The sequence below is a fragment of the Microcebus murinus genome, chromosome 2, assembly GCF_040939455.1.
Source record: "Microcebus murinus isolate Inina chromosome 2, M.murinus_Inina_mat1.0, whole genome shotgun sequence".
Taxonomy (NCBI): domain Eukaryota; kingdom Metazoa; phylum Chordata; class Mammalia; order Primates; family Cheirogaleidae; genus Microcebus; species Microcebus murinus.
The window spans coordinates 38,922,039-38,940,216 of NC_134105.1; the positions used below are offsets into that span (position 1 = coordinate 38,922,039).

An 18,178-nucleotide genomic window follows, 5' to 3' on the forward strand; every position below is an offset into this window, starting at 1 on the left:
CAGTCCAAACTGCTAATTTTTAGAGGATCTGTGACTTGCTCAAGGTCAACCTGAAAATCAGTAGCAAAGTCAGGACTAGAATTCAGGTCTCCATATTTCCAGGCCAAAACTGTCCACCTGGTCAGCTGCCTCTCCAGGGCAGATGTGCTGGGAAGTTCTGCACTATTAAAGAAGCAATGACCAGAAATAACTCAAGACACCCATGATGGAATTTTCACTTTCAAAGCTCCCTGCATAGGATATGTTGGTGTTAGAAACTCAATGTTTTTTACTCTTCTTGACATAAATGTTTTTGATAGATAATCTCAGAAGTTGCAGGTGGAAAGCAGAAGCACCTGAAATGAATGTTGTAATGAAGGAAGTCTTTTGTAAACTGAAAATTTTCAAATTACATGTTTAGTAACATCCTGTGTTCTATGCTGCTTTGATACAGCAGCAGGCAGCATCCTAACGTGTGGGGAAGCCACAAAAGCCCACCCTCCTTCCACAGCCTGTTTCTAATCGCCTCCTCACCTTGTCTTACTCAGAATCCAGGCTTTGGAAAACAGAGAGCTTGTAAAGCAATCATTTTCTATGGAGAGCATTTTTTGGTTTTTGTCTTTTTTTTTTTTGTCTAGCTCTGACAAAATGAGAGCGATTTATTTCATAGCATTTCTACTGTGACAGTACTCAGTTCAAAAGATGATCTTGGATGAGGGTTTTTTGCTTCTTTTTCCTAATGAGAATATGTTTTGCCTAAAACCCACGACTTCATTCAGTATCACTCCTAGGGTTGACTATATTTTAATATGTTTACCCGGGCCCTGGCAGATGCTCGTGTTTGCTGAATACAGCAATGCTGGAAGACTGGAAAAGTTGACTGTAGTTTATCTCTTCTAGACATTGCATTCATCCATTTGGGGAGCCGCGTTTTCACAGATGTATATTTTTTACTGTGTACCTGATTTTGCTTCCAGGCAAATGGTTAAGTTGAAGTGTGCTGAAATTAGAATGTGAATGGTAAAACTTGATTTTGGTCCCAGAACTTGCATTGTCACTTTAACAGTCTCAGATGTTGCAAATTCATGTGCTTTTAAGGTAATATAAGTGTTTAGATTCTACTTAGCTCCAGCTGATTGTTGTCTTGTGGGAATGAGGCTAAATGTTGGCCACGTTTTTTTGTTTGTGTGTTTTTAATTAGAAGCCAGAGACCAGATTCATTTGTGAAATCTCCCCTTTTGTAAATATTGGTAACTGATTCAAAAATGTTTATTTTTGAGACAGGGTTTTGCTCTGTCACCCAGTGGTGCTATCACAGCTCAATGCAACCTTGAACTCCACTCCCACTCGGCCTCCCAACGTGCTGGGATTATTTATAGGCGTGAGCCACTGCAACCAGCCTCAAATATGTTTAAAACATTTTGTTGTCTAAATGAAACATACATGGGCCATGTGGCTTCTGATCAAGACTTTTTGCCTTTCCTAAGAATTCAAGCAACACATATTTTACTGAAATAAATGTTGCATGATCTCTTAAGTGTATAAATTTTATAATTTAAATATCTCCTTTCTCTTAACTGAAAAATCTAACACATATACAACAGGCCAAGAATAACCATTCTATTTCTAAGAAAAATGCTGTCAGTAAATGAATGTACCTTAGAGCAAAGTACAGAGGATTTTTATGTTCCATAAATTATTCCCATTGGTTTCAGTTTGGCGTACAACAAGGACGCAGACTGGTTTCTGAGAACCTCCCCTTTGCCCCCTCCCCCCAGTGCCAGGCTTTGGCACAGAAAGGGCCACATGGCTCCTCCATCAGGCCTTGGCATCTTCAGTCCCTACTGGTGGAGACTGATTTTTCTACAGATAGGCTCAAGTTTTATCTCACACATGCTTGATTTTAAATTGGGAAGTTATAAAGGGTGTGAAATGAAGTGTGAGAAGTATGGTGGTGGGTGTCTGTGTGCATGCTTGGTGCCCAACCCCTAGAAGCATCAAAGCCTGAGGCTCAGACTCTCCTGAGCATTGCCCAGGTCCTCTGAAAGGAAGGTCTTTCCAGTCCCAGAAGCTGGGAATTTGCTGAAGTTTGAAAAGCAATTTGCCCTTTGGCTTCCTATGAAGAGATTTATCTCCAGATTGTGAAGGGTGAAAACAAAGATTTACAGGTGGTTGGTTTGTGTGGTTTTTTTTTTTTTTTTTTTTAAGCCAACTATGATCCCATCAATGTATTTCTAAGGAAAATGTAAACTGTTCATACATTCTCTTAAACATCACAGTGAAAAACAAGTACCCGTATGTGTGATAGGGCAGGCAGAGGGCTCCACCTGCTCTGCCCTTGGCAAAGGCCCTTGGCCACACTGGTGAAAATGCCGGCTTGGCTTCTGCATGGGTATCCATGTTGTGCCATCCCACGGGAGCACCGGTGGACCCCAAAGGCAGGGCAGGACAGGGGGAGAGGATCTTTTGAAATGTTTCCAGTAGCTCTGTCCAGCTGTCTCAGTTTGTCTTCCAGCCTGGGATGCCGCACAAAGCTACAAGGACACTGATGAGACCACGGATCTATTGCCATTCTCCAGGGAAGATTTGGCTTGGAGTGTGGCTGCCTGGATTCGAAAATGTGTCCTTGACTCCATGGAATAATTCTTGTAGTTTTGCCTGGAAGTGAGCAGAGAATCAGAGATGTGAGGCTGCTTGCTCCCACAAGTCCTTTTCTTCAGTTTGAGCAGTGTGAGCCCCACCCTCTGCCATATCCAAAAAGAGTTGAGTGGCCTGGCATGGTGACTCACGCCTGTAATCACAGCACTTTGGGAGGATTGCTTGAGGCCAAGAACTCAAGACCAGCCTAGGTAATATAGCAAGACCTGATTTATTTTTTTTTAAATTTTCAAAATTAGCTGGGAGTGGTGGTATATGGCTGTAGTCCCAGCTACTCAGGAGGCTGATGCAGGAGAATTGCTTGAGCCCAGGAGTTTGGGGTTTCTGTGAGCTACAGTGACACCAATGCACTCTAGCCTGGGCAACAGAGTAATACCGTCTCAAAAAAAAAAAGTTAAGCCCCACCCAATGGGAAGATTAACCTTAAGGGAAAGGGTTTATAGCCCCTCACCCCTGGTATGATGCCCACTGATACCACTCTTGGTCCTGTTGAGTACCTACGTTTGAAGGGGTAGTTTTGGGAGATAGATTTCTGGACTAGGAGGCAGGAGACCTGGGTCCTAAAACCAGCAGTGCAGCTCCTTTGTGACGTGACCCTGGGCAAATCACTTCCTGCCTCTGGGATTCTAATTGCTCATTTGTAAATGAAGAGGAAGACTTCCTATGCCAGGTGATAACCAAGTTCCCAAGGATGCAGGTCCACTCTCTGCACAGCCATACTGCCCTTGCCACTCACTGCTGCTTGGGCTTCTGTCCTGAGCTGAGCTCAGAGGAGCAAAGGACAGATTGAGGCTCCCCAAGCCTTACTTGGCAGATTCCAGGAGTTTGATGGCCTCTTCATTTCTGCCTTGCTCCATAAACAGCAGGGCCAGCTCCAGCAGGGCATTTGGGATCAAGTAGTGGTCATATTTAATCTTCTTTTCACTGCAGAACAGAGGAGGACATGGGTCACAGGCTTTGCCCTTGAGACATCCTTCAGTTCCTCTTCCTGAGCCTTCCCCAAACTTCATGTGAGGATTTCCTGATCTGAATTTCAATTTTGAAAGGTTCCTACTACCTAGCACTAGAAAGGCTGGGATCCATGGAAGAATCTTCCAGTCTTGTATCCTGGGCCCCAATTCCCTGACAGCCTATATGGTTCCTGTCATGTCCTTAGCCCACCCTCGCCTAAGCCCCAACCCTGCTTTTCTCCATGTTGAATGGTTTATTAAATTGGAAAATCTTTCTCTGATCTGGCCCCTTTCTGACCTGCCCTCCATGCTCCCTCGGAGACATCTTTTTAAAACCCATGTCTGGTCGACACAGTGGCTCACACCTGTGATCCCAGCACTTTGGGAGGCAGAGGTGGGAAGACCATTTGAGCCCAGGAGTTCAAGACTATCTTGGGCAACATAACAAGACCCCGTCTCCACAAAAAAATTAAAAAAATAAAAATTAGCTGGGCATGGTGGTGCACACCTGTGGTCCCAGCTACTCAGGAAGCTGAGGCAGGAGGATCATTGGAGCTCAGGAATTTGAGGTTACAGTGAGCTATGATCACACCATTGCACTTCAGGCTGGGGAACAGAGCAAGACCCTGTACCAAAAAAAATACAAAAAAACCCCAAGTCTGCCCTACCTGGTCTCCTCCTTCCTTGTTGTCTCCTATCTGTGGGATAAAGTTTGGCCTTGTGAACAAAACACAAGGCCCTTCTCAGTCTAGCCCTCCTCATTTCATCTTCAGCACAGGCAGGGAAGGGCCTAATCGCCATCACCCCAACCTCAGGAGTCTTTCCTATGTCCAGGCATTTGCACGTGCTGTACCTGCTCCACTCCCTGCTTTCTCTGCTTGATAAACTTCCCAATTTAAATGTTGGCTCTGAAAAGCCTTTCCTGGTACCTCCCATTATGTTTAGGTCCCTCCTCAAGGCACCTACTGTCCTCTCGGCCTTCCTCTAGCACAGCCTTGGTCATCCTAGGTTGAGCCGCCCATAGCCAGCCTTCTGCGGCACGTGCACTGCCAAAGGCAGGGCAGAGTCGCTGACGCACACAGTCTGGGGGGACTGTTTACTTGAAACAACATGGGTGGGCTCCTGTAGTCAGGCAATTTGGTGGCCCTGGGCGGCTCGGTCTGAGTTAGCTGTGCCCAGCCCAGGTCCTGGCACAGAGTACACAGGTACGTGTGTGGTGACCGGGGTTGGCACAGGTCAGCCACTGCAGTGGGCGTGAGGATGGAGAAGCACTGACAATTCCACCCAGGAGACCTGGGCGCAGCAGGAGCAGCCACAGAGGCACTTACTTGGCAGATATGATCCTGAAATTCTCCTCGGCCTCTTGGACACGGCCCAGGTATTTCAGACACAGGCCTTTCAACAGTTTCACCAAGCACTCGTCATCCACTGAGTATTCATTCTCTGAAAATAGGGATGTGAGGGAAGAAGACAGGCTTGCTCATTTCTGCAGCAAATATGCACGGAGCCACTACTCTGTGCTGAGCCCAGGGGACACAGGTAAATCAGACTTGGTCCCTATTCTCAGGGGGCTCACATCTGAGAAGGAAAGGCAGACACTGAGACAATGACTGAAGGAAGCCCAGGGGCTGTGAGAGCCCAAAGGAGGCTTTGACCCTACCTATGGGACAAGGGCCAGCTGCTTGGAAGAGCTGACATTGGAGCTCAGTCTAGAAAGACAAAGAACAGTTACCAGGAGAGAAGGGAGGAAGGATATTTTGGCAAAGGGAATCTTCAACTGTGAAGACATGACCTAGCCTGGCAAGTTCTGGGGCCTGAATGTAGTCACCTGGGCCTTTTTCCAGCATCTCTTCAGCTTTGGTGATAATCTCAAGGATCCCATCTGTGAGTTCCGGCTGCTTCCCAATCACAGCATAGCCATTCCAGATGTACATCATTTCCTGAGGGCAGGGGGGCAAGTCAGTCCTAGGTTTCTTCCCCAGTGGGGCCTCAGTTTTCCCACCTGGAAAATGGGCAGCTCAGATCAGAGGATTACTAAAGGCCCTTCTGGCTCTAATTGTCCATGACAAGTCTCAGCCCAGCGTGTAAAGCTATGAGCTCAAGGAGATTAAGATGGAGCCTCGTCACTTATTACTGAGATCTTGCCTTACCCCAGTGAGGATTTCACATGGATCAATGTCCTCACTGTTCTGTTCAGAGCTGCCAATACTTTCCAGCTACTTTTCTGCTCTTCGCTTCCCTACGTACTATTATGCCCTTTTTCCTAATCTCTGTGTGCGAACTTTTCCATCCTTTGAAGACCAGGCCATGCCCCACATTCTCCAGGAAGCTCTTCTCCGTCTCCAGCTGGCAGGGCCTCCTACCATATTGGAGGAACCATAATTTACTTAAGCACTTCAGGACAACACAGTTTAAGACTATGTCCTCTTCTCTCCTATTTCCCCAAAACAATGGGCTCAAAAATGACAACTCATATTCCATTTCTTTTAGACTTACCATCATGAAAACCATAAAACATATCCTGATTCCTTTTTTTGTCTGGACTGCCAGGAAGCTCAGAATACTCAACTAAAGTTTCATTCTTAGTAACCCTGTTAGCTTAACACATTGACTGCCACACTATGGAAAAGAAAAAAAATTTCCCTGGGGCCACCGTGTTTTATTAAAACAAAATGATCCTTTCTAATTTATTATTTTTTATTGTTTTCTGTGCATGAGTTATATGCAATGCACTCCATGCTTTTAGAATTAAATTGCCAATATTAATTGTAACAATAAGAACATCAAGATTTCACAGGCCAACTGTAGGGTTTTGCTTCACAAGGCCCTGGGCTCAAAACTAGTATAAGTTAAATATAACTCACATGGCAGTTAATGTGTTAAATCACCATTTCCTAAACTATCAAACCACGTATTGGATATGAAAGTGCTTTGTATAAAGTTCTAGAAATACATTATTGTTGAGGTTCTTGTTATTATGTTCTAGGAAGGAAATTTAAATTTAAACCAGTATTTCTCAAATTGTTCTGTGGTCCTGAGTTAGCAAATCTTTTGTTTTTAAAAAAAGGGTTCTGTGGCCAAACAAGGTAGGAAAAAACCTCATATTTCAGCTTCCTGGAGACTCACCATGCAAATTAGGATATAGAGGCTCCAAGAAAGTCTACAGTATATAAACTTTGTTTAGGCCAGTCTTTCCCAAATATACTAATCACATAAATCACTTCATGCATAAACAGTATTTTGCAGATTAAAGTTTGGGAAATTCTCCCCTAAATTTTTAGTATAGTTACTTCCCTCCCCTTCTTAAAATATCCTCTTCTCCCATTTGGTAGTAACAGCTTTACTGTATATTTTAATTTTTTGTTTGTTTGTTTTTTGAGACAGAGTCTTACTCTGTTGCCTGGGCTAGAGGCAAACAAGCTTTTGTTTATGTAAATTATATCTGTCAATATTTATCATATTAGAAATCAAAACTGAGGGTCAGGTGTGGTGGCTCACACCTATAATCCCAGCACTGTGGGAGATTGCGGTGGGAGGATTGCCTAAGGCCAAGAGTTTGAGACTAACCTGAACAACAGCAAGATTCTCATCTCTACAAAAGAAAAAAAAATTTTTTTGTGAGACAGAGTCTCACTCTTTTCCCGGGGTAGAGTGACATGGCGTCAGCCTAGCTCACAGCAACCTCAAACGCCTGGGCTCAGGTAATCCTTCTGCCTCAACTTCCTGAGTAGCTGGGACTACAGGCATGTACCACCATGCCTGGCTAATTTTTTTCTATATATATTTTTAGTTGGTCAATTAATTTCTTGCTATTTTTAGTAGAGACGGGGGTCTCGCTCCTGCTCAGGCTGATTTCGAATTCCTGACCTTGAGTGATCTGCCTGCCTTGGCCTCCCAGAGTGCTAGGATTACAGGCATGAGCCACCGTACCCGGCCAATATACTGTATGTTTTAAACAATAAAATACTTTAAAATTTGTTTAGAAATATTAAGGATATAAGCTCTAAATAAAATTCTATATAAATATGAACTTTTCAATTTATAAAGTATTTAACACATTTTCTCAGTTGATTCTCACAACTGTTCCATGAAATGGGAAAAGTATATATTATTATACCCATTTTGCATTAAGGGAATCTATGTAAGGCTACACAATTAGAAAATAGAGCCAGGACCAGAAAAAGGTCTCCGAAGCAAAGCTTCTACTTTTCTGGCTGCTTTATTATTTGAATAATAAGGACTCTTAACAAACTGGAATGTTATCTGATGCCTGCTCAAATCATGCATGAAATTTTAGCATCATAATGGCTCAGAATATGGGTTCTGAAGCCAAACTGCTGAGTTCAAATTCTGACTCTCCAACTCACTAGCTGTGTGACCTGAACTGTATTATTATTATTATTATTTTTTGAGACAGAGTCTCACTTTTGTTGCCCTGGCTAGAGTGAGTGCCGTGGCGTCAGCCTAGCTCACAGCAACCTCAAACTCCTCTTGGGCTCAAGCGATCCTCCTGCCTCAGCCTCCCGCGATCCTCCTGCCTCAGCCTCCCAAGTAGCTGGGACTACAGGCATGCACCACCATGCCCGGCTAATATTTTGTGTATATATTTTTAGTTGGTCAATTAATTTCTTTCTATTTTTAGTAGAGACGGGGTCTCGCTCAGGCTGGTTTCGAACTCCCGACCTCGAGCAATCCGCCCGCCTCGGCCTCCCAGAGTGCTAGGATTACAGGCGTGAGCCACCGCGCCCGGCCCTGAACTGTATTATTTTAATCTTTCTGCTTATCTATGAGGCCTTAGTAGCCCCACCTGTAAACTGGAGATACCACTAGCCCTACTCAGAGAGTTGATGAAAGGTCCAAATGAGGCAATAGGCAATATAGCAAGTGTCCAGTAACAATGTTGGCTATTACTTACTATTAGTTCAGAGTCAAATATAACACGAAAAGGTTGGTCACATGAAGGAAACAGTTATAATCATCTGCTTCATAAACACTGAAGCAGAATGGCTGGAAACACAGCCAGCCAGGTGGTACCCCTTTCTGAGCACAGGGGCATGGGCCTGTCCAGGAGAGCTGCTCTTTCTAACCCCTGGTATCTGCACTTGCTCACCTGTCTCTTCTCCACCCCCACACTCAGTGGACCATCACTTTCACTTTCTTTTTTTTGTCTTTTTTAGAGACAGGGTCTCACTCCGTGGCCTATGCTGCTAGAGTACAGTGGCACCATCATAGCTCACTGCAGCCTTGAACTCAAGCGATCCTCCTGCCTCAGCCTCCTAAGCAGCTGGAACTATAGGCCACCACTTCTGGCTAATTTTTAAATTTTTTTTTTAGAGACAGGGTTTTGCTATGTTGCTCAGGCTGGTCTCAAACTTCTGGCTTCAAGAGATCCTCCCACCTTGGCCTCCTAAAATGCTAGAATTACAGATGTGAGCCATGATGGCCCTGGACCATCACTTTCTAAGGGGCAAGGGCTGAGTCAGACTCATCTGTGTTCCTCCTTCCCAGGGCCCAGGCAAATTGTAAAATTCTCTCCAGGACCAAGGCATGAAGGCCTTTCTCCTCATCCACTTCAGTGGCTCTCAACTAATCCCCACAATCCTAAACCAGAGAGCAGGACCCAGTCCAGACCTTCCTACCCACCAGAGCAGGGACTGGCAAGGAGATAGGGTTGGGGGAGAGGTAGCGTCTGGACTTCCGGATGGCAAACTTCTCTGTGGGCAGAGATTTCCCAGCAATCTTGAGCTTCAGGCCTGGCACAGCTCTGCAAAAGAGATGGGGAGGGTAAGGAGAGGATAAGAAAAAGCAAGAGAGGACTGAGAGTCCCCATCCTACCCAGCCTCTGCTTGGCCCTTCTCTGGGCCTGCTTCCCCACCCGTATGATGAGTGTTGGACTCTAAAGAGCCTTATAGGCCTGAAACAGCCTGTGTCTATGGTCTTATTTCACAGGCCCTGCTCAAGACCTGGCCACTTCCTGTGGCTGGACAAGGGGCTCTTCCACACCAGCTGGCAGAGGTGAGAGTGCACCTAAATGTCCCTAGGCCTGCTCTGCCTCCTACTTCCACTTCTCTCTTCCACCCCCAGGCCCTATTTTTGGGGAGGGCCCTATGGAAGTCTAAACCCATTTTCATAGGGGAGACCAATACCCAGAGAAAGGGTGGGACCTATCCACCCTTTATTAACTCAAACCCTTAATTAACTCTTGCCTCGTGAGCTGTGGCCTTCTCAGCTGTTTCCAAGGGCAAAGCAAAATATATGGAATGCAGCTAGGTGAGCCTCCACATCTGGGACCTCACCCACCCAACTCCATCCCACCTTCCTCTGATTTCTGCCACAGTCACCAGGTGTGGCTGTGACCTCAGGCCTGAGTCATTTAGCCTCAGGAAATAGCTAAATGTAGGTGTGAGGTCCCCACAAACTGCTTTTTTACTGTGGAACCTCTCTGGTCCTCAATTTCCTCATCTTTAAAGTAGAGATGACACCCACCCTCCCTCACAAGGCTTTCTTAAAGAGTTATATGAGATGGGGACATGGAGTTCACTGTAGTAGCAGGCACTCCATAAGTGATAAATGCCCTATTACTGTGACAGCAGGAGCCTATGAAGCTCATATGACACCAACTTCCAGGTCTGCAAATTGGGGCCAACCCCACCTTGACAGGAGGAAGGCTCTAGGCTCCATCCTCAGCCTGCCAAGGCTGATGTGCTCTAGCAATCTTTTACAGGAGGTAAACACAGTGGTACAGATAAGAATGAAAACAGCCACCACTTGGCAAGCAGCTTACTAAGTTCCAGGTCCTATGACAGATTCTTTAAATATATTATCTAGTTGATTCACAAAACAACCTTGCAAGGTGAAGGTTGTTATTCCTATTTTACAGTTGATGAAATTCTCCCAAGTGACATAGCAAGCAAATGGTAGAGGCTTGGTTTAATTCTGCCTGTTTGATTCTAACTCTTGGGCTCTCTGCTGTGCTTCTCTGAGTGAATCTGGTTAACTCAGCAGAACGAAGGACCTTTCCGGACCTCAGAGTTCACATCTGTCCCACTGAACAGATGAAAGAGACTCAGTGGTAGAGGATGTTGACAAAACCACTTCTGTGAAAGAAAACCTCTGAACAGATTCAAAGGGCTCTAACCAGCAGCTGCAGCAGCATGGGGTGGTGATGGGAGGGGATGATGAGCACATGGGGCAATCCTGGGGCAGGGGCAGGCAGCTCAGAGCCAGGGGAGATGACCACTCCCCCTCCCCCTCCCTGGCACCCAGAGTCAGGGTGGCTGTGGGCAGAGCCTGGCTGGTCTGTCCACAGCGGAGGCCTGTGATGGGAGTGTGATGGTAGGACCCACCTAAATAACTCCACTTCGTCATCCCCGAAAGGCTTGTAGTCCTCCTTCCCAAACATGCTGAGGTAGGCGGCCTTCATGTAGATGTAGGTGGCCTGTGTGAGGCAGAGCAACAGCCAGGTGTGAGCGGCCCTGCCCCAGCCGCCGCCAGCACGGCACCAACGCCCCACGCAGACCTCACTGGCCCAGGCCGGCAGCCCACGCCGCCCGCCCCAGGCCCCCCGCGGGAAACTGAGGTGAGGAAGCTGATGCCACCGGAGGAGTCGAGCTGGGAGTTAAATCCAGGACAAGCCATGTCAAAGCAGCCACTCTCTCCCCTTGGAGCAGGGCAGAGAAAGACTCAAGCGGCCAGTGATGGGCAGGACACGCGAGGCTGGCATGGAGACAGGCCAGGGACAGCACTCGGGCTCCCGGGAAGCAAGAGCTCCAGAGTGGGCTCCTGACGACCCACGGGAAGTCACAGAGGCCCCAGAAAGGGGCACAGCCTGAGCAAAGCCAGGGAGGGGCAGGGGCTGTGTAGGTGGGACACCGAGGAGCGGCACGAAGCTCCCGCGGCATAAAAGAGGAGGTGAGACCGGAAGAATGAGCAGGGCCCTGGGGCTCGCTCGGCTCAGGCCTCCTGGGGAGAACTGTCTTACTGTGTGCCAGGCACCTCACATCCGGCACACTCGATCCCAAAGACGGCGCCACGTCCGCTCCCTGGGACCCCAGAGCTACAGGGGCAGAGCTGGGAGTCGACCGCAGGACCTGGCCCACTGGACCCACGACCCGCCCTGACGGGTGAGGTGCGGCCGGCAGCAGGCCCCGCCCCGCCTTCCCCGACACCACGCCCCTTCCGCGGGCGGCCCCGGAGGGGAGCTGGCTCTGTGCTGCCCTCCAGTGGCCCAGCCCTGAACCACAGCTCCTGCCTCCAGGCTGAGAGAAGAGGGAGGGTGGCGGAGTAGAGGGACCAGGACATCCTGGAGTCTGGTCTCCACCTGGCAGCCTCACCCACGCAGGCCTTTATAACACGAGGAGAAGCTGGTCTTTGTGGGCTACGGTGGGAAGTGCCTCCCTCACTGAAACCTGTTCCCCGTCCCTTTTTTGTTTTTGAGACAGAGTCTCTGTTGCCCAGGCTAGAGTGCCGTGGCATCAGCCTAGCTCACAGCAACCTCAACCTCCTGGGCTCAAGCAATCCTCCTGCCTCAGCCTCCCGAGCAGCTGGGACTACAGGCATGCACCACCATGCCTGGCTAATTTTTTCTATATATTTTTAGTTGTCCAGCTAATTTCTATTTTTTTAGTAGAGACAGGGTCTCACTCTTGCTGTGGCTCCTCACGAACTCCTGAGCTCAAACGATCCTCCTGCCTTGGCCTCCCAGAGTGCTCGGATTACAGGTGTGAGCCACCACGCCCAGCCATATGGGGTGATCAGGAAAGGCCTTCCAGAGGAGGGGACACCTGAGTCTAGTATTAAAGGGCAAGTGGAAGGCATATTTGAAGAAAGCAAGAAAGGGTTTCTTGGCAGAGAGAATGCCATGAGCAAATACTCAGGGGCCCAGCCCCCCATCCCACCTTGAACCTCCTGGTGTCGGTGTCGCCTCGCTCTTGCCCTCTCCCTCTCATCTGCCCCTGCCATGGAGGCACCAAGTCCTAGTGGCTTTACCTCCTGTCTAGCTCCTGAATGCCACTAACTAGCCTTGCCCCTGACACTCTCTTCATGATCACCCCACCATCATCTCCACACCGTCTAGCTGCTCCAGGCTACCAGGGACGTCTGCCTACTGCCCTGGGGAGGTCTGGGATCTGCCTGCTCCCGCTCCCATCCACTGCAAGCCATTTCCCACACCTTCACCACTCTGATCTTTTTAAGTCAGATCACATCAGTGCCTTCTGGAAAACTGGAGATATCGCATCGCACTTAGGATAAAATCCAAACCAGACTGTGTACAGTCCCCGCCCCACACGTACATCGCTCCCTCCAGCCAGCCAGCATAGCATCACTACAGCCTCACTGACCTCCAGCTGTCCCTAGAATACATCAAATGCAGTCCTGCCTAGCCCTGTGTCCCACAGCTCCCTCTGCTTGAACGTCCCCTTCAGATGGCCACCCACATGCTTGCTCCTTCACTCCACCTGGGTGCCTTCTGCCAGGCCTGGCCACCCCAGACAAAAGAGCCCCCCACTCTCTGCCCCTCGCCTTGCTTGGTCCCTACTGCACTTACTGGAACCTGGCATCGTATTATACTGGACATCAACATGTGTGTTCCTTGTCTCTTTCTCCACCAGGACTGGAACCTTTAGATGGCTCTTTGCTCTGTGCACTCTTATATTTCCTGGCCTAGAAGAGGACCTGACATGTTGGGTGCCCAGAAATTGCAGGTGGGATTTCCAAAGCACAAATCTAAACCCCAAGCCTTCAAGGCTCCCCTACTGTTAGAATAAAGCCCAAACAACCATCCACGCCCCCCACAACCTGCCCTAAACTCCTCTTCTGGCTCATCTTCTGCCACTTCCTCCAGCTCATTCCTGCAACTCTACCCCAGGCCTTTGCCTGGAATGCGACTGTCACTTCCCAGCCAGGCACATTCCCCAGCTCATTCCTCCATGAGCCTCACCCCACACCCCACAGAAAGCTCACCCTCATTGTGCCACCAGGAGTTAGGCTGGATGCAGTGACTCAGCCCTGTGGACATCCAAGCTCCCCAGGGATGTTATGGGGCCACGCTGATGGCAGACGGCAGCTGTCTCCCCTGATCCAGGCGCCCTGCACTCCCACAGCACAAACCCTTCACCCACTGTACAGAACCACCTGGCGGCACCCTGGCTTCCGAGCCTTTGCTCCTGCTGTTGTACAGGCTTAGAGTGTCCTCTTGCTTCCTCTGCTCTGCCACCCTAATTCCTCATCCTTTAAGACTCTGCTCAGAGGTCTCTTGTTCCAGAAACCTTCCTTGTCCTCTTGGCCAGGTTGCCCAGGGCTGCCTCTGAGCAACCTGGGATTCCCTCCTCATAGTCCTGAGCATGACACTGTCATCACCTAGCTTCTGGCCATCTTAGCCTCCAGGCTGCAGCACTGGGGGAAACTTGAAGCCTCCACAGGTTGACCTTGAAGGGTCCAGACCAGAGTGGGCTGCTGCGCAGGGGGGCTAGTGCATATTGCATGGCCAGAGGCCAGGTCCTTAGGACAGGCAGTTGGTAGACTCTGTGGTAGCTAAGTGCTGGAGATTAGGAATGGATGAGGCCCTGGAACTTGGGGTGTTACAATCCCCATTTTTCACAGCAAGTCCTTTTTTTTTTTTTTTTTTTTTTTTGAGACAGAGTCTCACTTTGTTGCCCAGGCTAGAGTGAGTGCTGTGGCGTCAGCCTGGCTCACAGCAACCTCAAACTCCTGGGCTCAGCGATCCTACTGCCTCAGCCTCCCGAGTAGCTGGGACTACAGGCATGCGCCACCATGCCCGGCTAATTTTTTGTATATATATATATTTTTTTAGTTGGTCAATTAATTTATTTCTATTTTTGGTAGAGACGGGGTCTCGCTCAGGCTGGTTTTGAACTCCTGACCTTGAGCAATCCGCCCGCCTCGGCCTCCCAAAGTGCTAGGATTACAGGCGTGAGCCACCGCGCCCGGCCAGCAAGTCCTTTTGAAGAGAGTGTTGCAGAGAGAGGGGGACCAACCACCCAAAGTCAGTGATCTGGGGACTGAGCTGGGGCTCAGCCAGACTTCCTGACACCTGGGGGGCCTGGCCCTCCCTCTGCTCCTCACAGCAGCTGTGTGGCCACCCCAGGCCTCCCCTTCCCTGTGTGGGCAGACCCAGCTGCCTGCCTCACTCCACAGGAAGGCTTCCAGAGTCACTTGAGTTCAAAAAGGCTCCCTGGGGCTTTGTTCTTGTTGGGAGCGGGAGGAGGTGAGGAATGGAGGGGGCCAGGCCTGAGGAAGCACATTCAACAGCAGGGTGGGCTCAGGGCAAACCTGGCCTCCGCGCGGGAGGACCAGAGGAGCAAGGGGAAAGCAGAGGCCTCTCTGAGTCACACAGAACTGTCCTCGAATCCAGTGTCTGTCACCAACAGCTATGTGGGCCAGGAAAGTCACATACTCTCTCTTAGCTTCAATGGCCCTCATGTGCCCAAGGGAGACGTAGCTTCTTCCCACCTCACTGGGTGTGGTGTGGAGACTCGAGGTGAGGGCCCAGTGGAAGCCTGCCCCTCCCCAAGCCCTCCCCCCGCCCAGACCCAGAGAATTCCCAGCCACCTGGCCCCAGGGAGGAGCACTGAAGAAGGATTTCCTTCTTCAGTGAGACTAGACGCAGGTGACAAGCAGGTCTACTGACATGTGCCAGTGTAGGCCAGTGCTAACGGCTGCCCGGAGCGCTCTACAGAGAAGGCCTCTAAGTCACAGCAGGCTCACAGCAGAGTGCCAGGATCGATTAGCGATGTCTGCTGTGGGCAAGTGATGCTGTTTGCAAATACCAGATTAGATGCTCTCTGAGCTGGGTGTGTCTAAGACTTTTGGTTCAGATTTCTGTGCTATCATTACTATGATGATAAAGGTTAATACTTATTTCAACACTGACCATGATAATGTTATCTGTGGTGGGCAGGCATCTGTTTTGTTTGTTTTGCCGACATGGCATCTCTTTATTGCCCCCCATACACACTACTTCTGGGTACGTCACCTCATTTTTCCTTTGAGGGACCACCCCTCCCTACTCTAAGTCCATGAGGAGTCCCCTCTCTCAGGCATTAACATGTGCCTTAAGCCACACCAATGAGGCTCAACTGTGGGACTCTGAAACTGAGAGGAAAAAGTGAGTTAGAGGTGGCCCACAGCCACCCTGCCTGTCATATGGAGCAAATCTGCCTGCACAAGGTGGAATTTGAATTCCTGGACCCAGCCCTTCCTAAAGTCAGATGTGCTCAGAATTTTCAGCTCTGTGAGCCAGCGAGCCTCTTGTCTTTTAGATCTGCACAGTCCAAGTGCTAGCCACTAGCCCCACGTGGCTAAAGTTTAATTCATCAAAATTAAATAAAATTTAAAACATTCAGGTTCCCAGTTGTACCAGGCACATTCCAAGTGAATGTGGTCCAGAAATAGAACATTTCCACCACAGCAGACAGTTCTATCAGACAGTGCGTCTGAGCCACGTTTCCATCCCTTGTGACTAAAAGTCTCGACTGATATGATTGTAGTTCTAAAGTTTCTCTGCTCCTGTGGTCTTTAGTTCCTTCCAGTCCTATTAGAATTTGTGGTTCTGTTTAGATTCTAGCTGACACATCTGTGTTCAGCTGGCCCTCGGTCCAGGGGCTCAAGGCCAGCCTGGCCAGCCCTGGTCTCCCAGTGCCCACCTTGGACCAGGAGTTCTCCTTGCTGAGCAGGTCGGCGTAGAAGTAGGCCATCTTCCACTGGCCCTTGTAGGTGAAGCACCACATCAGCTCCCAGTAGCACATGTGGTGGAACTGCTTCCAGTGCTGCTGGGCCTCACAGCATTCCTCGAACCGCCGGATGGCCTGCAGGCAGCTGCTGGTCAGCCTGGTGGGTGCCCACCCGGCCCCACCCCACCCTCCAGACCCTCCACGCCCTCCCAACTGCACAGTGGCCCCGGCCGCCTCCAGTGCGTGGTGATCCAGCCCATCACTCACTGCGTCAACATTGCCTTTAATGACTTCAATCCGCCCCGCAAAGAATAGGAAGATGGCGCCCTGCAATGACACGCATGTGGGTCCCTGTGGGTCTGCAGGGTGCTCATGGGCTGGGGGTGCCAGGCAGAGGGTGGGGCTCACCTTAGGGTATCGATTCAAGTAGGGCTTCAGGAGCTTCTCTGCCTCCTCAATGTTGACATTCCCAGTACCTTGAAGTGGGGTGGGGGGAGACATAACAAGTCACCTCCATTGGCTCCTGTGATCCAGCAACCTCCCAAGGGATTCCTGGGGTCTCTATCTCCCCCTCTGTGAAATGGGGATAATAATTCTTCCTATCCCCGGGCTGATGTGAAGATTAAATAAGGTAGTGCAGATAGCATCCCTGGCACATCACAGGGCTCAATAACCAGGAGCATATGTGTGCCAAGGCTGTGCCCAGAACCACAAGGGGCTGCCCACAGCGTCATCATACCCTCTACAAGGTGGGCACAACCATGCCCATTTCACAGATGAGAACACTGAGGCTGGAACCCAGTCACACTGAGAGGAAGTGAGCAGGCCAGGCCCAAGGCCAGTTGATGAGGCTCTGCTGTTTCTGGTTTCAGGACGCCCACCCCTAGTCCTGGGGGCCTGAGCACGGTCTGCAGCCCCTCTCCCTCTTGGCCCCAGGGCTCGCCCCACAGGGAAGCCTACCGAGCACAAAGGTGAGGAAAGTGTGGTAGCACAGCAGCAGCATGACACAGAGCACGGCGCGGAAGCTGTGCCCTGACGCGCCCTCCTCCAGCTGCAGCAGCCCGTAGTCCTGGGGGACGGGAGGACAGGCTGAGACTCCCAGAGAGGGCCAGGGGCCAGGGCGGGAGAGGCTGAGTCAGCGGTGTGGCCCTGAGCAAAGGGTGCCTCTCTCAGTGCCTCAGCCACCTTCGTGGAGGGAGGGGACATTGCTGCCAAGGCCAGAGCAAAGGCCTGGCCAGGCCTTGGCGTCCCCTACCCCTCAACAGCCACATCCCCAGTCCTCCCTGTGTGCACCTGCTCGAGCGCCCCGCGGTGGGCACCGAGGGCCACACAGCCAGGTCTGGCTGGGAGGAGCAGCAAGGAGGCCGATAACCCCGACCACAGGCCCAGGGCACAGATGGGGCCAAGCAGACGGCAACCAAGATTTTAGGCCTCCGTGGACTGGCATCAGGGAACACCAAGTCACCAGTGAGGGGTTTCTGTTCTCAGTTCTCCGTCTAGCCTTCTGACGGTGCAGAAAGCCCAGTCCTGTGCCCTCGCGAGTGCAAACTCTCACCCGAGCCCCCTTCTCACAGCAGCAGCCTGGGCCGACCACACGCTCCAGCAGGGCTTTCCTAAGATCGCTGGGCCTCACAGTATTGATTTTTGTGACTATGTTCTTACCACACCAAATAATATGGGTTTTCATGTAGCAATGTTTCTTTTCTTTTTTTGAGACAGAGTCTTACTCTGTTGCCGGGGCTAGAGTGCCGTGGTGTCAGCCTAGCTCACAGCAACCTCAGACTCCTGGGCTCAAGGGATCCTTCTGCCTCAGCCTCCAGAGTAGCTGGGACTACACGCATGTGCCACCATGCTCAATGTTTCTTTTAAATAAATTTCAGTAAAGATTATGAGTTACTT

At 50.0% G+C, this 18,178-nt stretch overlaps 1 protein-coding gene across 6 annotated transcripts in view; it reads right to left on the reverse strand.

The window, feature by feature from the left end:
• Positions 1-795: 795 nt before the first annotated feature.
• TTC39A (tetratricopeptide repeat domain 39A) overlaps positions 796-18,178 on the reverse strand; it is a 54,223-nt gene continuing 36,840 nt past the window's right edge. For 3 of the 6 annotated variants that reach the window (XM_075998290.1, XM_012776219.2, XM_012776217.3), the window contains exons 9-18: positions 17,240-17,348; positions 16,688-16,755; positions 16,547-16,606; positions 16,253-16,414; positions 10,934-11,025; positions 9,231-9,351; positions 5,416-5,527; positions 4,916-5,030; positions 3,445-3,561; positions 1,586-2,637 (exon numbers count right to left, since the gene is read on the reverse strand). In XM_075998290.1, coding sequence (XP_075854405.1) covers positions 2,514-2,637; positions 3,445-3,561; positions 4,916-5,030; positions 5,416-5,527; positions 9,231-9,351; positions 10,934-11,025; positions 16,253-16,414; positions 16,547-16,606; positions 16,688-16,755; positions 17,240-17,348 — 1,080 coding nt within the window. In that variant the 3' untranslated portion in view covers positions 1,586-2,513. Of the gene's footprint in view, positions 980-1,585; positions 2,638-3,444; positions 3,562-4,915; positions 5,031-5,415; positions 5,528-9,230; positions 9,352-10,933; positions 11,026-11,568; positions 11,758-16,252; positions 16,415-16,546; positions 16,607-16,687; positions 16,756-17,239; positions 17,349-18,178 lie in introns of those variants that run through there. The other 3 variants (XM_012776218.2, XM_012776220.3, XM_012776221.2) reach the window with 3 other exon arrangements.